Below are 26,440 nucleotides of genomic sequence, written 5' to 3'. Positions count from 1 at the left end.
AGAATTAATGTGACAAGCATCAAGATTGCCTTTAGTTTGTAATTACAATTATTTCACTGTAAAAATTTGTCAATTTATTAATTGCACTTTATTTATTTCTTATTTAATTCATGTAATGACTTGAGCAGCAGAGTCAGAGACTCACTTAACATCCTGGAGCCGGCTCATTCTGTTTTCACCTCTAACATCCTGAGTGGTGACCGCACACCGTGGCTCCCTTACGCTGGAATCGTGGTGCTCTGTGTGTCCTGAACCGTGCCTGTTGTAATGCCCTGAAGAATTAATTATTCATTTTATTGTCTTCACTTATTCTATGCTCAGGCTCTTTTATCTGGTTTTATTTTTCTATGAAGCTCTTTTTAACTTTGTTAAGAAAAGTGCTATAGTGAAGTTATTATTATCATTATCAAATGATTTAAAAAATCACCACACACAAACTCAATATTAAAACTTTTGGAAAACTGAAAAGTACTTTAGAAAGTATTGAAAAGTAGATTAATATTTACTGCTACTTAGTAACTTCTTGTTTCCCTACTGCATTCAGCTGTTTTTTTTTGTGTAAATCCCTGGTATTAAAAACACGGTTATGTTGAACATTTGCTTCATTGGAGCTTTATATTATGTTCTATGTTAACATCATTTTATAAAAGCGTCGACCTGTGCTTTAGCACACAGACCTTGAGACTCTTTTAACATCACTGTAAAACAGCATTTTATTTTGTTTATAGAGTACTGTGTGCAACACTAACATGAACATCCTCACTCAACCTGAGTGAATGACGGAATACAGAATGTTTTTTGTTATCTTGTAGTATATCTCTTCTCATGTGTTGTTGTCCCAGAAAAGCAGAATGACTAACATGTGGTTATAAAGAGGTATAGTATCGGTTTATACTGTAGCTGTCATGAAGGAGTTAGGGTTGATCACACAGATAGGAGCTGTCAGTGTTAAACACAGGACCAATCCAACTCACTTTCAGTCAAGATGGAATACACTGTTAGAAATTGGAGAATTGTAGCTGAATTCAAATGTATCTCCAGAATATATTTTTTCAGACAGGTTTTAATCATCAGTCATTACATTTTCCAGTTGCTTTCCTGAAAGTGAATGAACCAGCTGGTTGACAGTGCGCGTACGAGGGTTGTGGTGTTAGAGAGAGAGAAAGTGAAATGTTCTTGGCATGTCTAGAAGCAGCTGGAAGAATGTGGGAGGTTTGGGTTGACAAGTTGCAGGTGCAGAGTGACACTGTAGGATGTGAAGAACACACACTGACAGACAACATACTGATGCAACACCCCAGCAGTGAGCAGCAGAGACAAACAGTAAAGCAACACAGACTCCAGCCTCAGAGCGAACCAACAGACACCTGTGTATGTGCTCCACCTGTGGACATTTCAGTGGATCTGCTCACATGTGCATTCGGCCTCCGACACATGTGGGATCCTATTTGCTAATCACACTGTACACACTGGTGCAGAGTTAATCGCACGTAAGAGGGTATAGCTTTTATCTCAATGTGTTTTCTCCTAAGCCCATGGAGACATTGAGCAGTACTGATGTCGGTAAGAAGTACTAACTTGGATCCTGCTGTGAATGTGATTTGATAGTGAAGACATCTTATCAGGAGTGGAAGCTAAGCTTTTATCCTGCTGAGGGACTCCAAATCAATTTGTTCTTGAAATTGCGTGATATACTTTTTATATCTGTGGGTCCAGCACTCTTCAGAAATGAAACTATACTCTCTTGTGGCCACAATGAAACACGTGTCATGTTAAATATAGTCTTAACATGTTAGAACCAAAGTGTTCTGCATACAGCAATGTAAAAACTAAAGATTTCCATACATGCATTCAGTCATGTATGTTTCATTTATTACACTGAAATACAACATTATAATTTCATGCTACAAAGTGAAATGTGAACAGCTTATCAAATCCCTGAGTCGAGTCAAACTCCTCCAGACTGGCACGAGACAAAGGTCACTATAATGAAGTTAGTCGCTTAGCAACAAAACAATCTTTGAAGAAACCAAACTATACTATGCCTTAACAAGACAAAGAGAAAAATATCAACTCACTGTAATCTGTCAACAAACTGCTAGTTCTGTATGTGTGTGGAGTTCATCATAGTGTCACAACTGTATGGAGGTTTGAAGGAACCTAGTGCTACTTCTCCATGCAGATATGTAGGTTTGGTTTTATTCACGCAGGTTTCTGCCTCCAAACCAGTGCAGTGGAATGAATGAAGGTGAATCCATCATATTCCATTTACCTACAGTGTAATGTATTGATCATTTCCAACAGAACTGAATGTCTTTCCAGAAGCAGTGTCCTGGTTAGTCAGAATAATCAAGAGACTTTTCACTGTTTGAAAACTAGTCTTCAGTAAAATATGTTGACAGTGAGGTCTGTGGATTAGTAACTTTTTAAATTCAGTTTTTGTTTTTTCTATGATTTCTCTGCACCACAAACAAAATTGCCTTCTCCCCCCCTGTACTACAAGGAGGACAAAGATTAGTCAAGATCTGAGGTGTGCTCTGTTGAACCTGTAAACACCCACAGGTTTGTGGAGTACTTCACTGCAGTGAGGTAGGAAGTTAAACCACTGGAGGTCAGCAGAGATCAGATTTTTACGGGGGCGTTAAGTTACTCTTTTGATGCTTGCTGTGTTGTTTCTGTCTTTTTCTTATCTGCTACTGATGTGTGAGCAGGCTGCATGGGTTACCGAAGTGTCACTACGATTAACAAGGAGTAATGCTAGTCTACTTTAGTATTGGAGAAGGGTTAAAAGGACCAAAGTTGTGTTATGATCAAGGATAAAGGGTGGAGGAAAGTCGGTCAGTGGGCCGCTGGGAGCTACAGGTCAGCCATGTTGTTAGTGGGAGTCTACAGTTAGAGGCTGCCACACATGTTACCTGAGGTCAGTCTCTGAGATACTCCTCTGGTGCAAGTCCTCTTCGTTCTCCACCAAATCCTCCTGATGCTCCTTGTCTGACTCTACCCTCCCCCCTCCCTCCTTCCTCCCTCCCTGCAATCTCCCCTCTTTACTGGTCCGTCTCCCTCCCTCTCCTCCTCCTCCCCCTCCTCCTGCCTCCTCCTCCTCCCGCACCTCTCCTAACAGCTCATCCCCCTCCCGAGACTGGCTCCTTGATCGCAACTGGCTGAAGACGGAGACAGAAGCAAAGAGAGCCGCACATGCAAAGCAGAGAGAAAGCCAAACAAAGCATGAAAAACGTCAACGGCAAGAGAAACAAAAGACAAACACAAAGAGACAGTGCAGCCAAGTTCAAAAGCAGACTGATTGAAAAATAACAGAAAACAGAAATACAGACTTACACCAAGACGCCATGCAAATGAATTTGTTCTTTGCTTTGATATGAGACAACACCCAAAGAGATGCAATGTGTTTTTGTTTCAGTGTTTGTTGCCAGATATGGACAAACTTTCCCCACAGCCTGAGAGAGTTCAACCATTTGGTTCCAGATTTTTCTAAAACGGAGCCAAACCTGAACTCACCGCAGTGAGAAAATGACAGACAGCGCTAAAGCCTTCATTTTCCTCTTTCACTTTGACCAAGTGCAAACAATTTCAAAGCTGAAATCATCTGGACGTGGCGACATACAGGGTATGTAAAGAAACGTTCACAGCTGAGGGGGATTTGTCCATTCCTGATAACAGCTTGATGTGGTTTAAAGAGCGAGACACATTTCATTGTCCCCTGGTGTGGACATCAGCCTACCGGATCTTGCGATTTCCTTGCGGCCGCTCTGACTGGACAGACATGTAGCTCGTGCTGCTGAACCGAGAGGCACTACTAGTTCTCGAAACAGCGGACACGTCGCTTACATCGCTGTCCGATGACTTGGCTGACAGGTTATCTGAGCCCCGTGGATCTCGGCCTGAGCGCTGCAGAGAGGAACAAACATGAACAAGACAGTAAAAGTTTATTATCACGGTGATGTCTAATGACACAAAAAGATATTCCTGGTGCTTGACTTGTGCAGGCAAACACATCATTGTTGCTTTTAAATGTTCAGTGGTTATTCATTCTGCACTTGTAAAACGAAGATATTCATTTAGGGCATGCATTTGATATGGTATGAACTGATCGGGAACACTGCTCGCATGCCTTTAGCTTTTTAAGGACAACTATTCTTGATCAAGATAAGTTCTTCTGCAGCAGTGAGCTCATGAATGTGAATAAGTCGACATATCAGTGGCGCTCTCAGATGACAGGAAGAAAGAGGAGAGATGGAGCTGTTACATAAGGCGTATTAGGTTGTGCCTTTTGAAAGGTCAGAGTGTAGCCTACTTCGGTCAAATACATCAAATAGTAAGTACATGTAGTAGAAAGGTTCAGGGCAGAGAGCTGGATCATGCAGCTCTTCACAATGTGACATACAGTCTGGGAACGTGGTGGGTCCTGTCTAAAATTTCACTTTCACTTTTTGTTTACACAGGCCAGACAGTCACACCTACAAACCTGTTGGCATCAATCACCCTCAGTTTAGCATCCATCAATCTGGGATTAGTGCTGCTAGTGATTTCTGTACGATGCTAATTTATACTTCTACTGTACAGGGGGAAATTGTATATTTTTCACTCCACTATAGCATCTGACTGCAACAGTTAGTAGTTATTTTGCAGATCATGATTTTACATTAAAAACTGATTTTCTAAATAAATACATAAATAAGATGCATCATTATAGGCCTACGTTCGATCACTATCATTAGTATCACTATCGTTATATGCCCGGGAGCTGGGGCCAAGTTTTCTGGCCCCAGGGTTTCTGTGTGTCATTTGACCAGTATGCTTAAATACAGTTTAGGAATATGTGTCAAGTACATAAAATATAGAACTAAAATTAAACTAGATGACACAGTAGCTCTCTACAACACAGATATCAGGTATTAATGCGCGAATGCAAATTCTTAAACTAATGTGCAATTAATCAAAGTTCATCAATGAACCGACAAACAGTCGACCTGAAGCGTTTATGCTCTGTTTGGTTGCTAATCCAGCCCTTCCCAAAATGATCTATAGTATAATGTGATATATAATGTAACAGATATATGATTTACAGTGGTGAACATTTGGTCTGTCTCGATCAACTACAACATTAGAATCCTGCTGTAATAATAATTCACTAATATAATGAATAACAGGGGATTTTAGTTTTGATTTGTTTTTGTATGTTTTTACTTTAGTAAAATGTGAAAGCAGGACTTTTACTCTTGTTGTGGATCCATGGTTCCATATAAACACTGTGACATTCAGTTGTCTTGTTCACAGAGTTTTTCTAAACTTAACACTGGGGCTTCCTTGGAAGCTCAACTGGAATGACAAACTTGGCATGTAAAATATCCTGAGTGTGTTTTATCAGTGTTAACTGTAATAGAACCTGAGCTGAGTGTTACAGTAACTGTTCTATATTACCCTGTGGTTTAACAGCAGGCACTCACAAGTCTTGTTTAATAACAGTGAGAGCGTTGTTTTGTCAAGAAAGATAATGTTTAACGGACATGGACAATTCCCAGTTTCATCTGCTTTTTATAGACTCCTAGCCAACAAGTTGGCTGCTCCTGATGCAATAGTTTTCATAACAGTGACTTAAAAGGGAAGCTGGACACAGAGCCTTTGTACATCTTGGCTCAGACTGCAATGAGACACCAGACCAAGGCTGAGCTCTCTAAACACGCTCAGGATGTCTGCAGAGCAGAGTAGTAAACGCTTGACTCTGCAAACACTCACTGTCACATTCCTTGAATTTGCAAAGAGAGGCTTAAAGGCTCAGTTCACCCAAATGACAAAGAGAAAACACTTTTTCTCATTATACTTGTATCTATCATCCATGCATGTGCTAAGATTGTGAGATGTTCGCCACTGAAACTTATATACAATTATATATAATAATTATTATTATTGTTATCATTATTTTCACCTTCAGTGAAAAAAAACCAACACAAACTGTTAAAAGTTGGGTCTGTGAATGATTAATGAGTAACTGGGACATTGTGTCTGGAGTAAGTGGAGATACATACATATTCAGCTTTTGTCAATTTAGGTGAACTGACCCTTTAAAAAAACAACCGGACCTAACTCAGTGTTTTCCAATGATGCGGAGTGTTTATCAGCTTTCCTGTGTTTGTGTGACTATATTTGTGTGTATATGTACACTGTGCAAACATCAATGTACATGCGCAGTATGATGTTGATATGTGCATGTGTACATGCTCGACTGCTTTCAGAATGTACCATATGGCCTATGCACAGTGCGACCATGCAAACAGTGCACTGTAGGTGCAGGTTTTCTGGAGTATGGAAGCAAATATCCAGCATATCTGGACATGTGTTTACCTTGTGGTAGTCCTGCTCCAGTCTGGAGTCAGAGCCAGCTCCCTGCTTGTACTTGTTCATCTTCAGTTTCATCTGCCTGGTCCGCTCCTCCATGTCCATACCTGAGCACAGAGACGGGACACTGTCAGATGGTGGCTGATACGCTGAGGAAGGCCTGATGGGAGGACACACTGTTATGGTGAGAGACGAGCTTCTGCTGAGCTATGAGCCATGAGCTATGACGAGGACAGATCTAATGGGGAAAAGCTGAATGGTCGGCTATTTTAACAAACAAACACAAACACAAACACAAAATGCTGACTAGTAAAGGTAAGCTGCATAACATATTACACTGCGTCATTTGTAACCACTTGTCAAAAACCAAGGCTGAATAAACTATAGAAAGATTTGCACACTCGGTTACTTTTTAATTCGGAGATTATTAATCAAATTACATAATTTATTGACACCCACTGCACAGTGAAGGAAGTTTGAATGCTGAGCCAAATTACTGCATTGAACAAAATGTACTATCCCAACAATACTTGTGATCATGTACATTTTACATGATATTTCTAGATAAAAGCCAATCCTTTGACAACAAATGCACATCGTGAATGATGGGATTAACTGGCCCACACATCCCTCTCAGCTCAGACTTGCAAAATCCACATTTTTCCAATTTCTTTTCATTTCAGTTCTTTGCCAAATCATCACATCATCCTGTTTGTCCATCTCATCTTCTCCCAAATTCAATTTAAGCGCTATTCTTGGTTTCATATTGTTTAAAGCACAGTTTTCACTGTACAAGCATCCCGCACAATCAATACCCAAGCTTAACCTTGCTCTGTGAAGGTGATAATGCCACTATAAGAACTATTCATTCACATTTTATGTAACTGAAATGAAAATAAAACAAAATAACACATCATAGCAAATACTTCCTGCTGGAGCTGCTACACATCTTCTTCTCTGCAAAAACAATCATCAAATGCTGCCAAATGATGACGTCCCTGCTGTACCCTGTATCTCCATTCTCTCCACTTGCTCTCTGCCTCTACTTTTGTGTCATATGATGCCGATGACAGAGTGAAGGTGAATGCACAGGTACAAGTGCCATGCGCACATACAGTATGCCTGTAGCTTCACATACATACACACACACACACAAGAAAAGCAATACAAGCTGGGAGCAAATGAATGACTGCACAGGTGAGGCAAAGTGAATTTTTCTCATCATCTTTTTCTCTGCTTGTCCTGGTTAATTGTTTATCTCCACTGCTCAGGTGACATGTCACAGCCTACACATTTCCACATCTACAGTTTTCTCTAAATGACACGGAAGGAGTCATTTCATGTACCAAGCATTCAGTAAACTGCTTGTTATGCCGCACCATAGCTGTTGTTTTGCAACATCTGTTTATCTACAAACATTTGATTTTTGTTGACCAACTCATGTGGTTATTCTGCTTTTTGAATTACAGTCAGTAAAAGATTAGGACTGTTGTGTCTTCCAGCGCACTGAGGTTTGAAATGAAACAATGGCTATGAGGTTACAGTCGCCTCTAGGATGCACACATTGCATTTTGCTGAGAAACACTGAATCTAAAAAGAAAATCTTGTTCACTACACGTGATTAATTGTGTGTGTGTGTGTGTGTGTGTGTGTTTCTTGAAACTGTGTGTTCTTGTCCCAAGACAGTTACGGCACGTCCTGCTGCACCTGCTGCAAGGACGACCTCTTCCACGGCTGTTTTTTAGACCCAGTTTTATGTCATTGTTTTCCACTGATTACCTGGCAACCTCACAGTGACAGCAAGACTGCAAGAGGTGCCCTAAATTGGGAGACTATGTATAAAACTACATGTTCTGAATGTCAGCGATCCAACCTCATGTCTCACAGTCATTGTTTCATTTGAAAACAAATGTGCTGAAGTAGGATTCGTTCATATATTTCTTTTTGACTGCACTGTAGTTCCTAATGTAAGGGACTCTAAATGATATTCACTTCAACAGCATTCAAAACCTCAGGGACACATTTTGTCAATTAAATTATACTGAAATCGGCCATAAAATCAGTTTAGGGAAATGCTGAAAATGTGTGTCCACAGAGAGGGTAAGTTCTGCTGTCATGCACCGACAGCAAGGTAGAAAATAACACAGTGTCTCATGTCAAGACCTGGGGCCAAGAAACAACACGTGTGACCATGACCATGCTTCTATTAACTGTAAGCGCACACAGTCTGTCCACAGCAACAGAAAGGAGTGCGAAATGACAAAAAAAAAAAAGCCGGAAGCACTGTCCACAGAACAATCAAGAGCGCAAACTGCACAGGGAGATGGAGGCGAGCGAAACAGGAAAAGAAGAGATGATTGAGATGAGGGGAGGCGGGTCGGGGAGGGCAAGCCAGGAAGACATACAGAGTGAATAAAAGTAGAAGAATAAGAGAAAGCAGAGTCAGGAAAGGAAGAAGGGGAGGAAGAAGAAGGGACAGACCTGAGTTCGTCCAACTTGGTGAGTCCGTGTCTTCTGGGATCACATCACAGAATGGACAGACACAGACAGAGGAGAGGAAGATGGATGTGAGAGGATGCACGAAGGGTAAGGGGGGGAGACGGAGCAGGAGAGGGAGGACGGAGGGAGGGCGACACCATCTCCGCGATCACCGAGTACGCCAGGTTTGGAGGGTCAGAGTGAAGAGGAGGAGGATGGAGGGTTGGGAAGGAGGGAGGGGGGAAACAACACAACAACAATACGACACGACAATGATAAAACAACAGGCACAGAACACACAAACAAAATCATAGAGTACGCCAAGAACACACAAACTCCACCATGGGCACAGTGAGAAGTCAAAATAGAGCAAGAGGGTGCGAGGCCAGGAGAGGCTGAGGTAGAGTTACGTTATTTGAAGTCAGAGAGGGGGGAAGGTTGGGAAGGTGAGGTTCTGTGCTCTAAAGGAAAAAGAGCTGAAACAGTAAAGAGATGTTAATGTACCGAACCAGATAGAAACTGGAGACCTCTGAGGACAGGAGGGGAGAGGGGGAGAGGAAAGGAGGGTAAAAGGAGAAGTGGATGTCACTTGAGGCTGCATGGGGGCAACTGTGGGGGAGACAGCCTGGAAAAATAACGGAAAAGAAAGGAAAAGAAAAAAAAAAGAACACAAAACAACACAAACTGAAGGCACAGAGCAGCGAGCACACAAAAGAGAGAGCTGACTATCTCAGAGTATCAGCAGCAGGATACATGAAAATTAAGAAACCTGAGTTGAGTGCAAGAGCGCACACACACACGCTTACACACACACACACACACACACACACACACACACACACACACACACACACACACACGCAGACACACACGGGTGTCAGCAACAGTGCCGTTCTGAAAGAAGGTTACGCAACAACGTCAACTGCCTGCTTTCAGGCATCTCTGCTGCTTCCGATTACATATTTTTCTCCCCTTCATATTATTCATGTCCTTCCTTCCTTCCTTCCTTCCATCCTTTCGCACAGCCTGCTGAGATCCTTCTCTCTTTCTCTCTTTCTTCTCAAGATGAATTGCGCTTTAAATTCTCTATTAGCAATCAAGACACTTCCATGTGTGTCTTGTTCCTATGTAAGCAACCACTCCACAACCCCCCTCAGAGTCATGCTGCCTGTCTAACCTCCGTCCTGGAGTCTGGAGCTAAAGTCCACAATCAACAGTGACAGTGAAAGAAGGCCACTCCATCAGACTTCATTTCCATACCCCCTTACACAGAATTTGCATTTAGCTCAATTAGTACTTCATTAGGGTGAATAATGAAGTGTCACATGAATTAAAAGACAATGTTAGACATCTGCCTCACCAGCTTTCATCTCTTTGTGGCAGCTAACATCATCTCATTAGGGAGTCAAATGATGATCAAGAGAGCAAGTGATTTTTTTCCCCTTACTTCAGCTGCAGCATGTAGGTCATCAGAATAAGGGAGTGATATATTAAAAATGGAAGAACCAGTTAGTGTGGAAAGGTCTCTTATGGTCTGTGGGTTAACACTGTGTGGTACGAACGGACCATATTTAACACAACTGCCTCTGAATGACACATGATTCCAACACTCCAGCTGCAGACACAGCAGCCAAGTTCATCATCGTGCATTACAAATGGTTGATTCATAGACAACGAGCTGGTTAAATAAGATTCTTGCACTCTGTGAAGTGACCTACATTTCCACAACAGCAATGACAACATGCGCCAGAGTCATTGTTACGAATGCCTGATGAATATTCAAAAGCAGCTCAACTGCCATCATACGAAATTCTACACTACTGGTGTCAAGCTTTAGTTTAGTTTAGTTTAGTCCCATCCCACCACAAGAGATTGTTAGTTATGAAACATCATATTAACATAAGATGCATCTTGTAGCAACACACATACAAAACCAAAAGAAGTTGCAACGTCTTTTAGAACTCTATAAATTGTGCACCACATTCTACAATCTAAAAGTTTATCCTGAGAAAGAGTTTTTTTTTTTGTTCAAGTAACTGCCTGACTTAAATGTGTCATATGAATAGTCAACACAGTCTTTGTGCATCACATTATTGTGTGTGTGTGTGTGTGTGTGTGTGTGTTTGTGTGTGTGTGTGTGTTTACAAAATTCACCTAGATCAGTTTTCACACTGAAGCAGAGCTTTTATGACAAATCATCTCAGACCACAGTAGCTATAGAAACATCAGCTCCAGGCTGCACTGCAAAATCACAACAAGGAGGAAGAGATAGAAACACAGAAGGGCGCCATCCAGAGGCTGACCTGGGCAATCAAATAAATTAAATCAAGTTCTCTTCCTGCACTTTTTATTTACACATGTATTCTAACAGCCAGCTTCCACTGTCTAGTGTCAAGGTTTCCCTTTGCTGAGGTTGTAATCCAGCTGATTAGAGTCCACATTAACTATGGAGGACAGTGCAGAAAAACCTATCAAGGAAACAACACACTGCATGAACAACAAACAACCCAGTATCTTTTTTTGTCACTAAAGTAAACATTCTTCACATGATGAATTAGTTTTAAGGCACGACAGCACTTAAGATGCCAATATTTTACTTAGATTTGTCTCCATTCATATGATCTTTAACTCTTGGCTCTTACAGTTACTTTACAAACTTTAGTTTCAGCAATTAAACAAGTGGGTTGGACAACATAAATGTCCATTGATAGTTATAGAAGTGCACTGGTTTTCAAAATGCTATGCCAGGTAACGTCACCTTCCTTGTTAGCTTAGGGTGGAGCTTCTGAAAGGAGTGTATTTGTTTATCTGTTAAATTCAAATATCTTTCTCCAAAATCTCTTACTCTACCTTTAAATGGCTTGTTTATTGTTCATGATTAGGAAGTGGCAGAAATCTACACCCACACCAACTAACCTGCGTCAGTGAGGGAGGGGTGTGGCTGTGTCCCTCCATCAGACAAAGAGCCATTCAGCCCTCGCTGCTGGTCCTCCCATGTCACCTCTACAGCAAGACATACACATACACATGCGCATGCGCATACGCATACACATACACATACACATACACATACACATACACATACACACACTCACTGGTTTGGATACTACATGATTTTAATGGGCCTTGGATTATCAAGGGAGCTTTTTCTAAATTCCTGCACAAAACATTGTGCAAAATCCCTTTCCCAGCTTTTTCTCTGAAAAAGAAATATTATTTTTATTCCTTTAGCTTTTAATAGACAATTTACATATTAAAACCACTTATGTATATATTGTGTTGTGATAATAGAAAGCATAGATTAGTAAGAGCAAACATTGGCAAGAAAGAAAAAAAACCTCTTTGCTACTTCAGCACTGAAATCATGGACAGCTCCTCATCAAAGAATATGAACTTTGCTCCATCTAGTGGCCAATGGAGGTAACGGTCTCTAAAGCTCTAAAAAAACAAGACATTCAACTCTGATGTACTTCAACAGCAAAGTAAAATGCAAAGAATAGCCAAGAAATGATTTTTAGTTGTTTATGGTATACACTGTCATCAATGTGAGAGTACTCATGAAAAAAGGGATGCAACAAAACTGTTTTTGACAGAAAAGAATTTCTCTAAACATGACCTCTATATGTCTGCCTTTGCCAGCCTTTAAGGGAGTACTGTATAGGGTGTGTGTCTATATGTTCAATAATCCATGTCTAATTGAAATGATTGGCAATTTCACAATGGAAATTGAGAGCTCTGTGTTGTGAGCAGAATTAATTTCTATTGAAGCAGAGATTTAAAGCTGTACTGGAGCCAGAGAAGGACAGACCAGCAGAGAACACAGCAACAGCACTCTGGATGTATTAACATCAGTTTTAGCTTCATGCAGAACAAGCCTCGAATTTGTTCACTCCAAATTAGCTCAATAGGAATAAACCAAAGTCAATGTATATAATAGATGAAATGTGGACAAAGGGAGGTTTAAAGAAAAGGACGATTTAAATGTACTATGGCAAATAAGAAAGCAAAATCATTCAGTGCAGTCGAGTATCGAGAATCACGGCTACAAGTGAATGTCACAAATGAAGAACTTGTGCTGACTGAGAAAACCCACACAGCAAAGTCACACCATCACACTATTCAGAGGACTTGCCTTTCCTCCCATTTACCGGTGGACCTTGGGGTTTTTCCTCACAGTCTGCTGCTAGTAGAGAGACAGATGGAGGCTCATGAAATAATGGAGCTCTGAAACCCACAGTACTGTAAGTCACATTAATATGGCAGCTCATACTGTATGTGCTCATACACAGACACACATACACTCACAGCTCTGCACACAAACACACAGCCGATACCGAATACTAGTTTGCATATGATCACTACTACACAAAAACTTTATTTTTGGTTAATTATGCTATACAACGTGTGGTTCAAATGAACACAATGTATTTGTCACTGTTCCCATAATGCAACATACAACCTTCTTGCAGCAGCGTTTGTCCTGCAGAATATCACTCAGAATAGAGACAATTTAAAAACAGAATGTGGCTTTTTAGGGACGTGAGTATCCACTGAGTCAGTGAGCACAACAACTATGACAGTGTTGAGTAATAGCGCACAGTCAACGGACAGAAGCAAGCCATATAAACAGATGGGAAAGTAGGAAGTGCAAACCGTGGGGAACTCCAGTTTCTGCCAACAGTCTGGCCGTTCATTCAAGCCTGTGGATGAATGTACTGTACACCAACACGTACTGTACATTACTGCCATCCAAGAAACAAAACAAGAGCCCAACTCCTAAACAGAGCTTGTACTTGAAACATTTAATTAGCTTTTATTGTGGATAAACATGGAATAATTTCAAGTTTTAAGTTTTTCTAAAGAGAGGAATCAAGCAGCATCACATATCTCAAGAAAATGGAGAGAAGAAACTTTAAAGGCTGTTTCTGTGCCCACACCTGGGCAACCATTTTGGGGTTCAGATGCCCCAAGCTCCTCCCTTGCTCCCCCTTAGGAGTTGCCACACATACAGTAAATAGATAACACAAAAGAGAATTAGGTTTGTGTAAGTATGACTAAACTTCAAAGCAGAGAGACAAAACGGTGGCGAAGTTTATCAACAATCCAGCTCCTCTCTGAAATCAGCAAGGGGCAATAATATGGATCCAGTCCATAAAAAGCTGCACGCACGCACACACACACACACACACACACACACACACACACACACACACACACACACACACACACACACACACACACACACACACACACACACACACACACACACACATTTGCATTACATAAGCTGAGTGCCATACGGCTCTGTGGGAGCTACAGCACAAGGTCAGATCAATACCTCCCCCCACTGCCCACACATTGCCACTGTCCTGAAAAGAACAGTGGAGAGATAGTGAAAGAGATACACATAAAAAAAAAATGAGAAGGCGAGAGAGAAGTGGGAAAGGATAGACTACCTGACAAAGAGAAACAGAAAAAAGAGAGATTAGGTCAGGAATAACGAGGAAGAAGGAAAAAAAGGCGACACAAAGAAGTGACAGAGAAGTCCAGACAGAGCTTCAGAGTGATAAAAAAAAGATGGCACAGATACAGAAGAAGGGTGGGACAGAGAGGGAGAGCAGAGGAGAGTGTTAGGAAGATGGAGAGAGAGAGAGAGAGAGCTGGGCTGTAGGCTGGCGGCTGTACAGAAGACAGGGAAAGCCCTCATGGACTCTGACAATGATGAAAGAGTTCTGTGAGTTCTTTGACAAGTTCTCCAGAGCTGCAAGAGCTTTCCCCCCTCCCTCTATCTCTGTCCCAGTCTTTCCCTCCGATCACTGCAAAGCTACAACGATCTTTGTTTTTCCACAGCATCTGATTCAAAGACACAAGTGAAAACAATCAGTGCTTTCATCGCAGTGCCCCTCACAGTACACGTCGCAAGTTGCAAGCTGCAACAACACATAACATTTGATGGAGGAGTGCTGAGGAACAAAGCTGACTCCAAATGTCACTTTGTGGTTATGGGGATGTGGAAAGTTCAAACTTTTGTGCCTTAATCATTTTCTCAGAGCCTGGAGTGAACGTTGTTTACTGACACAGGCTCGGTGAAGTGTCTCAGCAGTCCAAATAATTAAAACAAATCAAGAACTCTCAAACTAAAAACGACAATATCTAGAGTGTAACTCAAAAGAAAAGAAACATGGAGGCAACATTTGAACACAACACTGATACTCTCAATAGCGGGATCCAGACAGATCTACAGGTTAGTACAACACAATGGCACAGGACACCTCAACTGCACGTTAAAACACAGCCGCAACAGAGGGAGGCTAAAAGGAGCACAGAATAAGCTCCGCCACTAGGGGACACAGCCACCCGCCGTTGCAGACAGGGTTTTGGCCTTCAGAGTAAGGTGCGGCTCAGTAAGCACTCCCAGTCTGAAAGACTAAACCCACACATTCAGCTACAGACCTTCACAAGGCTCTGTTCCTTCGTCTGCATCTTCTGAGAGAGAAATGGGAAAGGAACCGATTGCAGATGTTATGGATGGAGGGTAAAAGTAAACACCAATGAAGCACAAAACAAAAAAAAAATCCTTGCACATCTGATATGATCTGTAGCTTCTACTGAGAGATTCCATCAGCAAATAATAATCCTTCCTTTTTCACACAAAAGTGAAGTGTAACAGTCAGCGACTGTAAAACCAAAGCTCCACCTCAGACCCAAACAGTTGGGCCACCAAATAAAAACTATATCATCGTAAGATACTGAACACAAACACACTATCACACTGATAAAAAGATTGTCCTCACTCAATATGCATGTATCAGACTCTCCATAAACAGTAGCCCTGTAATACAAACAGAAAACAACCAGGTGACTTACTTCTGTCCTTCCCTGTGGGCGGAAGCTGTGGTAGTTGTCGTCCTCGTCTACTGGACATGGGCGTACTGGTGGGACTGGTCTGGACTGATCCACTACGAGGATGCGCCCTACATGACAAAAAGTAGTGGACACTGGGGTGAGACAGGAATTAGGACAGGAGCAGATGGTGGATGGGCCAGGTCAGGCCATGTCGCACCCACGTCACAGTGTGAGAAAAGTAAGGGATCGTTCAAAAGAGAGAGAGATACGTTTGATAGCAGAGAAGTGAGTAAGATAAATAGTAAAGCTATTTGCTACAGTGGAAAGTGACATGATTTAATCCACTTATCTAGGATCACTCATTAATTTAGTTCATATATACTGTAAGTAACTGTCAGGCCCAACAGAAGGTAATCAGTGACAGTGGCTGCACTAAAGCATGGAGTAACTAAGAGAAACTGACTGACTGAAACATTAGATCGTGTCTTGGATCTCCAAATATAAAACCGATGCACACAGCAATGATGTTTGGCACATGGCATGGGAGTGGAGGGATACATCAACTGTAGGGAACTGAGCTGCAATAAAAAAGATGCCAGGTGTGAATCGCATGTACAGTCGACTCATCAAGCTGCAAGGAGAGAAGAGTTCAATGCAGAAACAGCAGACTAGTGTGATCATGCGTTCAGACTGTCCCCAAAAGGCTTCAAATCACACAAAACAAAGAAAAGAAACGAAAAACAAAATGCCATCACAGGATAAACGGCATCAGTTGATGTTAGTAATGAAACCAAAGTAAAATGTCGGCCCAACACTGCTATACTCACGCAAGCGTATGAGCAGTGTGTGTTCCAAATCAAAACGAGTCAGCACGCTATTCTACGGTGTCGGGGTTGTCGTGCCTGGGACATGTGTAAAGAAAATACAGCACCGGTGCTTTTGGGGACAAAACACAAAGTGGCTAGGTGGGGTGGTGGGGTAGTTGTGAGGGGGAGGCGGCTGGGGTGAGGTGAGGTGAGGTGAGGTGAGGTGGGGTGAGGTGAGGTGAGGCAGGAGAGCAGGGTGTTGGGAGGGAGGCAGGTAGGTGACAGTGATGTAGTTTCTCTGGTTCATTCTCTGAGTTAGTCAGGTTCGGGGTGGGTGGGAGCTCATGGGACGGGGTCTCTACTGGTTTAGTTCTACAGAGGTTTTAGTTATGCAAAGGTTTAGCAGAGGTGGAGCTGCTCTGGGGGAAGAAATAATCTTATTGGTTGATTTAAACCTCAGAGATTACTAACTGGAGTAATCCTCTAGCTAGTAGCTCGACTTCTAGATTAGCAAAGAGGATTATTTGATTAATTAGTTACACAGCAATCTGCCTATTTGATCTAAATAGACTAATATGAAGCTATTTGGGTAAGATAGGTGGCTGACCTGGTAGCGAGGCTAATCAACCAACCCAGATTCTGTACATTACTAGACCTCTATATGTCTAGATTGTATAATCCCAGTTGCCAGAATCAACATTAATGTTTTCACTGGGCTTTATTCTATTCATGTTAATTGGCCAAAAAACTGCGGGTCTTTGGTCTACTTACTGATGTTTTAACCTAATGTTTAAATTATTTCTCCCTCCAGAGTAGGTATGCCTCAGGGAAATTATTGTACAACTACAACTCTAGTCTGCTTCTGTGCTAAGCTTGTTAACGTCTCCGATCTGGGTCACACCTCGTCAAGGCAGGTGAGGGGGGGGCGGACCTCCCAGATGGCAGAGACGGCATGGACCTCATGAGCGAAGAGTCGTGGGGGCGTTCAGTGGAGCGCGAGCGGGATGTGGGGCGCTCTATAGTGGGCCGCTGGTCTGCAGAGCGGGACCTGCTGTGATACTCGTGTCTATCCATGGCTCCGTGGTTCCTACAGAGGTTATTGAGAGATAGGCAGGCACTCAGTGGGACCCAAGCAGGGCAGGGACAGTATGCTGGCAGGGTGGAGGGCACAGAAATTTCTTGCACCCTCTAAACTCCTCTGAGGTGCATGTGTTTCAGGACTACACGTGTGTTATTGCATGTTTTAACCCATTTATTACAAACCTTCTTTAAATCTCAAATCATCACAGTAGGTTTATAAATCTAACTGTAGTTTACTGTCATGGACTAAACACGTGTCCATGAGCAGATTGTTGTCCTGTATCGGATATTAATGATCCATGTGGAGTAGCAAATACACATTCAAAAACAAACTGGTCGGCCGTAATGTCAACTATATGCAGAATCTTTTCCTGTAAATGGACTAAAACATGCAAAAGATACAGGTACGGTCCCTTAAAGTGAAGGAGTCAAATTATTCAGCAACTCTTGGAGAACAGTTGACGACACTTTAATGTTAACAGACAACCTGTTTCAGCTGTCACAGCCTGGATGTAGCAGAACTGCAGCTGACAATGTTTTATTATTCTATGACATCTAAAATGTTCCATGGCCACTTAAATGGGCATTTTTTTTGGTTTCATGAAATGTACATAAGGTTCTACTTACATGCAATTATTTTACAATTTGTCTATTAACATTACAGCTTTGTCTATAATTCTTTATGAGTTGATGAATTACTGAATTTTTAGGGTGGACAGTATGGACAGAGGGCTAGGAGGCTTCTGTGTGGTTTATGGTCCCTGGAGTGAATTAACAGTGAAGTCTTGAGGGTGTGTACAGCAGGGACCATGTGCTATCTCTCAGTATGTGATGGGTGTGTGTTCATTTGCAATCTATTTGAGGTACAGTGAAATGTGAGGGAAAGGTGACGTGTGTCTTTAACATTGCATTTGGCTCCTAAAAATCTGCTATTTCCTGAAAATGCCCAGCCATTATGAGTCTATTTGGCACAGTGAGGATGAAGGCAGATCTTGTCAGTCTGAAGAGCTGGTAAAAAAAAAGGCAGGTGAGGTTCTCAACTAGGAAAATCATTGATAGTGTACATATTCTTTAACTTTGCAGAGAGAAAAAAAAACAAAAAAACATTTTCATAAAACTGCATCAAATTGCACATATCAAACCAGTGAAAGGAAATATTCAGCTTTAGAGCATGCACACTGTTTAGAAAACTGTAAACGTTTAAATGTGAACATCTTAAGCCTTTCATAGGTCACAGTGTTTAATTAAACCATAAAGCGCAGAAGACAAATACTGAGGCTAACAGACACCAAAAGACTTAGTGAAATAATTTCAAACCATAACTTTGCTGAACATTTTTGAGAATGTGGAAGAAAAACTTTTACTTCTGATTCTTTTCAATCATTTGAATTTGAATTAATAAGTCAATCTTGGCACAGTCCTGTAGCGTCTGCAGCCTTCTGCAGTATGAAAAATTGTCCAGTAGAGGAAATGTCCTTTTTGTCTACGTCGGCAAAAACAAAAGCTCATCACTCCGTAAGCTTAAGTAGCCTTAAGCATTCTTTATCTACACTCATTTACAGTGATTGTCAATATAATCATTCCCCACCATGATGTTGTTATGGCTGAGGATTTATGGGTAATGTGAAGGTTGTGTCTGTTACAAATCAAATATCTCATTAGGTGTAATTTAATGGATATAGCCATGACACATGATGCACCTTGAAATATGACTCCTCGATGCACTCAGGCTGGTTTCAAACTACAAAAAATTTGTTCTCTATTTTAATGCTTATACGTGACACGCTTTGTCCCATTCAAGGTGCACTCTGGGACGAGGCACTTAAAACAACAGAATCATGAAAAGCATTTTCTCATGTTCTGGGCAGAAATGACCTAAACTAAGACATTTGCCGAAAGGCTCAAAGTCTTTCTCTTTGTTGCTTATTTCTGTCTCCTTGTCCTTGTTCCTTTTTTTTGGTCTGACTATTGCTTTTACTTTGCCTGGGTACAGACAGAAACAAACTTTATCTGTGTGAAAAGAGGAGTGAAATCTATTCTACTCCTCTGTGGATAAAACTGAGATGCTAGCTGCTTTCCCTTTCCTCTCAGTTTAGACAAAAAGAGAGGGAGAAAAAAGAAAATGGAGAGCTCTTGTCAATGGCTATCTAGGCTGTAGCTGAGCCTGAAGTCAAGCCAAGCTGGGCCTTAGGGAAACTTTGTGACACTTTAATAAAGTCAGTCGGGCTCTCAGGCTGAGTTCTGAGGACTCATCACTTTTTTCCTCCTGGAGAGGAGAGAAATGGCACAGACGTCACGACGTTATTCCTGACTGAAAGCCAGATGGCAGCAGGTGGAAGAATGAAGACAGGGAGAAGTGGAGTCATTCACAGCGTTTTTCTGGAAGGGGGCTATGTGACTTCTTTCTTATTATTGCTGCACCAGGAGGCTGGTGTGGGTGCTGGGGATGAACGAGGAGCCCTGCAGCCCATTCTGGTCTGACCCAAGAAGTCAAAGGGCAAACACAGAATTTACAAAGTCACTGTGCAGCCCAGAGCAATGCATCAGAGATGCCACTGTATGGGTGAGCAGAAAGCTGCTACCAGTAGCACGTGAAGAAGGACAATACTAGTGATCACACACACCACTGATCGACATATTGCTGTTGGTATAATGTACATGGGTACATAAACAAAGACATCAACGAAGAAACAGTCAGGTGCTGGCCAGCACTTAACTCGACAACCAGTATACATACAGCTGACATCAGCGACACAAATAGCTCTGGGCCTCAATGTACTGAAGCAGTTGTGTACCATTACTGGACGTCTACACAACTTCAGAGCTGTGATGACTCCTTAACAAAAACCGATATCAGACAGGATATCATTTTCTGTCATCACATGTACGATCACGGGTAAATTAAAGATGGACGAGGGACAACTTGAGGAGACCACAGGATGGTGGATGCACAGATACAGCGGCAGTGCATGTCAATACCTCTCGTAGTCAAAGTCGGAGGAGTAGGCGCCCTCAGAATAGGCGCGGGCCATCCTAGTGGAACGCAGTAACCTGACTGCTTCCTCTCTGCAGATCGGGTACACACGATGGTTGCGGCTGGCGAAAAAATATCACAACTGGTCAGCATTACGTTTGTTTTCATCACAAGGGGAGGTAACAAATAAATATGTATAAAAAAACACAAACCTGCAAATGAGGTTGGAATACACGTTTGAATGACTTTGTCTGCAATCTGTCTGTATACATACTTATTAAATCATCCTACAAATCCACTAGTATACACTGAGGGTATCCACATATTTGTAAGAGAAACCACCTCTGCTGGACAAAACTTCACAACCATAGAAACACTTATCCATTGTCAGTATTGCCATAGTCACTCTTTTGGTGGCTAAGATGAAAAGACAAATGACAGATTTGCTCTCCTTAGAATCTCACTTGTTCACATGGTAAAAGTTTGGAGCGAAAAGAGAAAAAAGCTTTTATGATAATGAGGAGGTGGAAAGAGAGAGTAAGCAATGCTGATACTGGATGGATGAAGTGTATGGCCAAAGAATCACCCACTTTCTCTATACAGTGTACTACTGAAAAGTAACACACATTATGTATATATTTAATCTTCTGCAGAAGAAATATATACTTTAACACTACAACACAACACTTATGGCATTGACAATGGCCAAGTGACACAAAGTGGCCTCTACAGTGTAATCATAAAACCATGTGGCATGACAGTTGACTGTGGATAGTCTTACAGCACTTCATGCAATGTAAGAACCTCATGGTATTCACTTGACATAGATTACAGTGAGAGAAAATGTGCCATAGTGTCGGTGCCATGTGATCAACACCCAGATGAAAGAATTCCTGAAGAAAACAGAGGGTTTGTGGGCTGCAGTTGAGGGTGTGTGGGGTTGGAAGGTGGAGTTGCAGAGATGGGGCTTCATGCAAGCTCAGGTAAGAGTCTACCTGGGGTCCTTTTGAGGATCATCAATAGGCTGAGTATGTCTGGTTCGAGGTAGGGTGAGGAAATGGCTGCAACCACATGGAGGGAGGAGAGAAGACAGAGATGGATCTGAGATGGCGCCGAGGAAGAAGCAGAGGAGGAGGAGGAAAGGAGAGAGAGAGAGAGGATTGGAGATAGACAGAATCATACGCAGACAGATGGAGGGGTGAGGAAACTGAGGGAGAGAGAACGAGAGATTTCTCAAAGAAATAGGATGTAAAGAGACTGAGAGAGCTCATAGGAAAGGTTGATGTAACGGTTTCAAAGAGGAAAAACAGGCAACGAAGATAAGAGAGGCTGAGAAATCGAATGGTGAGGAGATGTCTTCCTCAGCTTTACCACACAGACAGATGAAAGTGGTACACTGAACACACCAGCAGCATTCACAGAGGAGAGAACAGAACAGCACAGTCCAAACACCTCAACCTGCTTGGTGTTACTTCTGGATGTGAAGGACAATAATTTAACACCATGCACATTACATAAGATTTGCTCTTTCACACACACAATTTCAAGAACATTTCAAAAAGTAGGAAAATGTAGGAACATTTTTTTTTTTTTTTTAAATAGTCTCACTCAAAACTATTTAAAAAAATTAAAGAGGAGATTTTTTTTTATATATATATATATTTTAAGTCTTCTGGGACAAATCCAAACTCTCCATGACTCATTTCCTGTGTCATTTTCAACTGTTTTCAATAAATAACCAGACACTGTTAATTAAAGCAGCTGAAATACACTCAAGTGAGCACTGTCCCAGACAATTTAGATAAGTGCATTTTCTGCGTCTGACACTGATTTAGGCCAAGCCTCAGAAATATCAAATAAAGTTAATTGGACTTGGGGGGAAGTAGCTGTGGCCTGGCAGTGCCAAGGCTATGATTGGACTCTTGGAGCAACATTTTCCACCGCTCACAGAAAGAAAATGCTGATGGGGGATAACTGACCACTTCCCCTTGACCACCTCTTCCATAAAGATAAATACATGCAAATACTGTATACTGTACGCAGCATTTACAGCATTGGCTCCAAATGTGTCCTGCATAATTTCAGCCTCCTCGATGTGAGATGGAAAAAACTTGTTAAAAAAAATGTGTTGATTACTTTTCAAAAGCGGCATAGTCTTATCCAAATCTGGTGTTCATGTTAGATTTTAACCGTCATAACTTTTCTGATGTAACACAACTTGTTGACATTATGTTGCAAGATATAGGATGCATCAAGTTATAGGGAATCCACGCCACTGACCCAGATTAAACATGTTTGGAGAATGTTGCAGAAACATCAGAGGGATGAAAGCACTCACACACAAAATCACTTTCTTGAGAGTTTAAGGCAAATGGCATCTTGTGTTAAGTGGATGCGTGCAGAAATACCTCCCTGCATGTCTACTCATCAGACCCCACTTGTGATTGTCAGCAAATGTTCATGCATGTCCGCGTGCATGCACCCACTGTACACAAGTGCAAGCTGGAGAGTGTGTGTGTACCTGTCAGGTGAGTAGTTAGCTTCGGACACACTGTGGTGGTCCACTCTAGAGGAGGAGCTGTACTGAGAGTGCCTGAGGTCAAAGGCCGGGTCCAGACTTCTGCTGTGTGACAGAAGTGGACTGGATCACCCCTCATGTAGTTTATGCACCACACACTGCCCCCTACTGGCCAGGGGGGGGCACATGGCCTCACGTTTAACGGAGGCTTTCAGAGTGGCCGCGAGAAAAATGCTACACAGCACATACAGCACTTGGTGCTACAACCAAACGAGTGATTCATTTCAAATTAAATCTTTTTCAGAGTAACCTGAAATAGCATGTCTTTCAGCTCGGCTACTAAATCTGTCAGAATTTTGTGGATTGGATTTGTGGAAGCAAGAATGTTAAGACATCCTTCTTTAAGACGAAACTAAGGTGTAAAATACATCATCGTCACATGAACACAAATATAATAAACACAGAGAAAAAGAAAACAAAAAAAAAAACAAATGTGTATACCCAGATGTCAAGGGTCAGCCCAGTGGAGTACTGAGCATTAGTTACCTAGAGGGTGGGGGAACGCTGGGGGAGCGTGACCGTGCCCTGTTTATGTCAGCTGACCGAGAGCAGTGGTTAGATGACATCACCTGCTCAGGGACAGACAACGTGGAGCTCTGGAAGTCCCTGCCGTTTGGCCGGTAGTCTGTGGAGACAGGAACGGGTAAAGAAAGGGAGGAATGGAGGGACAAGGGATTATTTAAATGGTTCTTTATTTACGGACGGACACCACAGGTACTACAGTGTTACATTTAAGTTTACAACACCTCAGTATGGATTCCCATTGTTTTTGAGTGGGTGACAGCTAAACCTACAGCCTTGGTAATGACAAACTATGACTGCTAATGATGCACATCCAGTTTAATCACAACCTGTAATAACTCAGGAGAAACTTTCTCAAAGTTATGCTAAATGTCATTCTGTACAGGTGATAGATTCTCTATTTTCATTATGCTGAGTCTCTATATTCCAAAATGGAGAAGTAGGTTTTGATAAAGGTGCAATTCATCTGCTGTGTCAACACTGTGCATTAAACATGAAAATAGCCTTTAAAAATCAGAAACATTATAATGAATTTTCTCTGCAAGACTGATTAGTCCATTGAATTTGAAAGAGTTCATTAACCAATAATCAGACATGGCTAGAAGCCATGGTTAAGGTCAGTGCTTAGCTCTATAAAAGTTGATTGATATTCAATAGAGTGTACAGCACATTAAAATGAGTTAAAGAAAACTCTGAATCAAAAGTTGGAAAAGAAGGAAAGGTAGGAGAAATTGGAGGTAATGAAAAAGAAATGTTGACCTTCACTTAAGAAAGTTTGACATATTAATACTTTTTTTTTTTTGATGGGAGGTACGGTGGCTCTGCAGAGCAGCTCAATTAAATCTATAAAATCATTTCACAAAGTTAAAACAATCCGGATTTCAAGTAAAATTTTGACATTGTCCAACCAATCTCATACAGTTCCTTTCTTTCTTTTATAAACCAAAGCTAAAACAAGAATAAATGAATTCTTTGCAACATATTGCTTCATTATGATGCTTTTCAGGTTGAACAGGGAAAACATTTCTAAACAGCAGCTCTAATACAGAGCCTCCTTTAGCCGAGCAATTAACTTCCATGCAGAGCCAAATTAAATCTATTCTTCCTCTTGACATTTTGCGTCATGCATGAGTACAGCCTGCCTGTTAAGCACATATAAAATGGAGAACCTTCGCTGACAATTAATAGGATTTAATAAGAAGAGTGGGGCTGCATCAGTGCAGAAGGAGGGGACAGCACTGAGGGTCAAAGCAAGATTAAATGTACTGTGCAAATATTAAAAATTGGAGTTTTCACATCTGAAAATCAGTTGCATAAATAAATTCAAATAACAGCAATTATACTTTGAAAGACATGAACAAGCATGACCTGTGACTGCTGTACTGTATGTACCAGACAATAAGTGGTTACTGTACCATAAAAGAAAATGCCCGGAAAAAAAATTTTTTTCTTCCCCATTTGAAAATAATGGCATCAGCAGTTTAATGCAAAGGCTGCAGGATAAATGAGATGTGGTGGAGCCCAAGTAAAGAGCAGGGTGCGACCAGAGCTGAGCATAGGGGTATTCCCTTCACTGTGGATGAAGTGAAGGGGACTGGCATGGTGAGGCAGTGAGGGGCTGATGAGAATGTTAAAGAGGCCGGAGGAGGATTTCCCTCAGCTACGGTATCATCGGCGAGCCCAGGCTCATGCTCTTCCCCTCTCTGTCTGTCAGTAACTGAATCTATTCTTTTCCGCTCTATTTTTTAATCTTTATTCTCCTCTGTGGCCTGAATGTGCTAAAAGATATTTGTGACGTTATCACATGCTAAACCAAAAGTGCAGGTTCCTGTCTCCATCCTGCAATTACCCAGCAGCTTCACTGCAAACAAGGTCGATACATCTTTTGTGGTCTTCAAATGAAAGAAAAAAACAGGGATCATATTTATGAAAAGGGGATAACAAGATACACGCTGCTTGCTAACACTATATTTAGCATGAAAAACTAAAGCAAGCTTTTATTTTTCTCTGCCTTACTTATCTACTGCAGCATTGTTTTCTTCAAGGTTGATATTTTTTGTGGGCAAATTTCAAATACTTTTCAGTCTTTCTCAGGCTCTCTGGCTGGTAACAGCTCTGCCTCTCCTCTCCTCTCTGATGTGCAGCGTGGGCGTGCTGCTGGAGCCTTGGTGAGTACAGCAAAACAGCAACTAACAGCGCAGAGGCACACAAAAGCTCACTGCTCGCTCACCGCGCTGCTGCTGCCGATGGGCTGCAGCATTTCAACCTGCTAATATGATATATAATGGAATTTGTAAGCTGTTCAGGCCCAGCAAGCCTTTGACGGTTGTTGACGTGTAGGAGGTTAACTAAGTTCACCAGCAAAGGAAATAAACACAAAATCTATGACATATATAATAATGTGTTCTGGTGAAAAATCCGATTAAATAACATTAGAAACTGTTGCTTTTCCTTTCAATCATCATTGTTTTTCACATTATATTGATTTGTCTTGCAGATGAATTTATTCCCATGCATTAATAATACTTAAACTGCATGTTAACATGAGGATAGTACATTACCTGTTATTACCCCAACACCGTCTTCACAATCGTAGTCTGAGATCTCACTGTCACTAATCCTCTGGGATCCTTTGAGATGAAGAGACAGAGAACAATGGGAACATGGAGGAGAGGAAAAGGAGGAACAGGAGAGAAAGAGACAGATGGAGACGGGGGGAAATGGGGAAACAGAAAGAAGTCATTTACACTCCATAGTACCAATTGTTTGTATTATTCCTCCCTGGTCAGACTCTAATCTTCA

General features: G+C 41.6%; 1 protein-coding gene across 49 annotated transcripts in view; it reads right to left on the bottom strand.

Moving 5' to 3' along the window:
* Positions 1-26,440, bottom strand: part of rims2a (regulating synaptic membrane exocytosis 2a) — a 143,956-nt gene that overhangs the window by 24,110 nt on the left and 93,406 nt on the right. For 18 of the 49 annotated variants that reach the window (XM_056380020.1, XM_056380024.1, XM_056380022.1 and 15 more), the window contains 9 exons: positions 26,200-26,268; positions 23,603-23,741; positions 23,060-23,161; positions 20,544-20,660; positions 17,386-17,571; positions 15,700-15,806; positions 8,836-8,868; positions 6,361-6,461; positions 3,740-3,906 (listed from right to left, as the gene is read on the bottom strand). In XM_056380020.1, the coding sequence (XP_056235995.1) occupies positions 3,740-3,906; positions 6,361-6,461; positions 8,836-8,868; positions 15,700-15,806; positions 17,386-17,571; positions 20,544-20,660; positions 23,060-23,161; positions 23,603-23,741; positions 26,200-26,268 (1,021 nt within the window). Of the gene's footprint in view, positions 1-3,739; positions 3,907-6,360; positions 6,462-8,835; positions 8,869-15,699; positions 15,807-17,385; positions 17,572-20,543; positions 20,661-21,533; positions 21,600-23,059; positions 23,162-23,602; positions 23,742-26,199; positions 26,269-26,440 lie in introns of all 49 variants that reach the window. The other 31 variants (XM_056380063.1, XM_056380064.1, XM_056380067.1 and 28 more) reach the window with 22 other exon arrangements.

This window comes from Seriola aureovittata, chromosome 7, assembly GCF_021018895.1.
Source record: "Seriola aureovittata isolate HTS-2021-v1 ecotype China chromosome 7, ASM2101889v1, whole genome shotgun sequence".
Taxonomy (NCBI): Eukaryota; Metazoa; Chordata; class Actinopteri; order Carangiformes; family Carangidae; genus Seriola; species Seriola aureovittata.
Note: the sequence above shows the minus strand (reverse complement) of the source record. Positions and strands in the feature narration are given on the sequence as shown.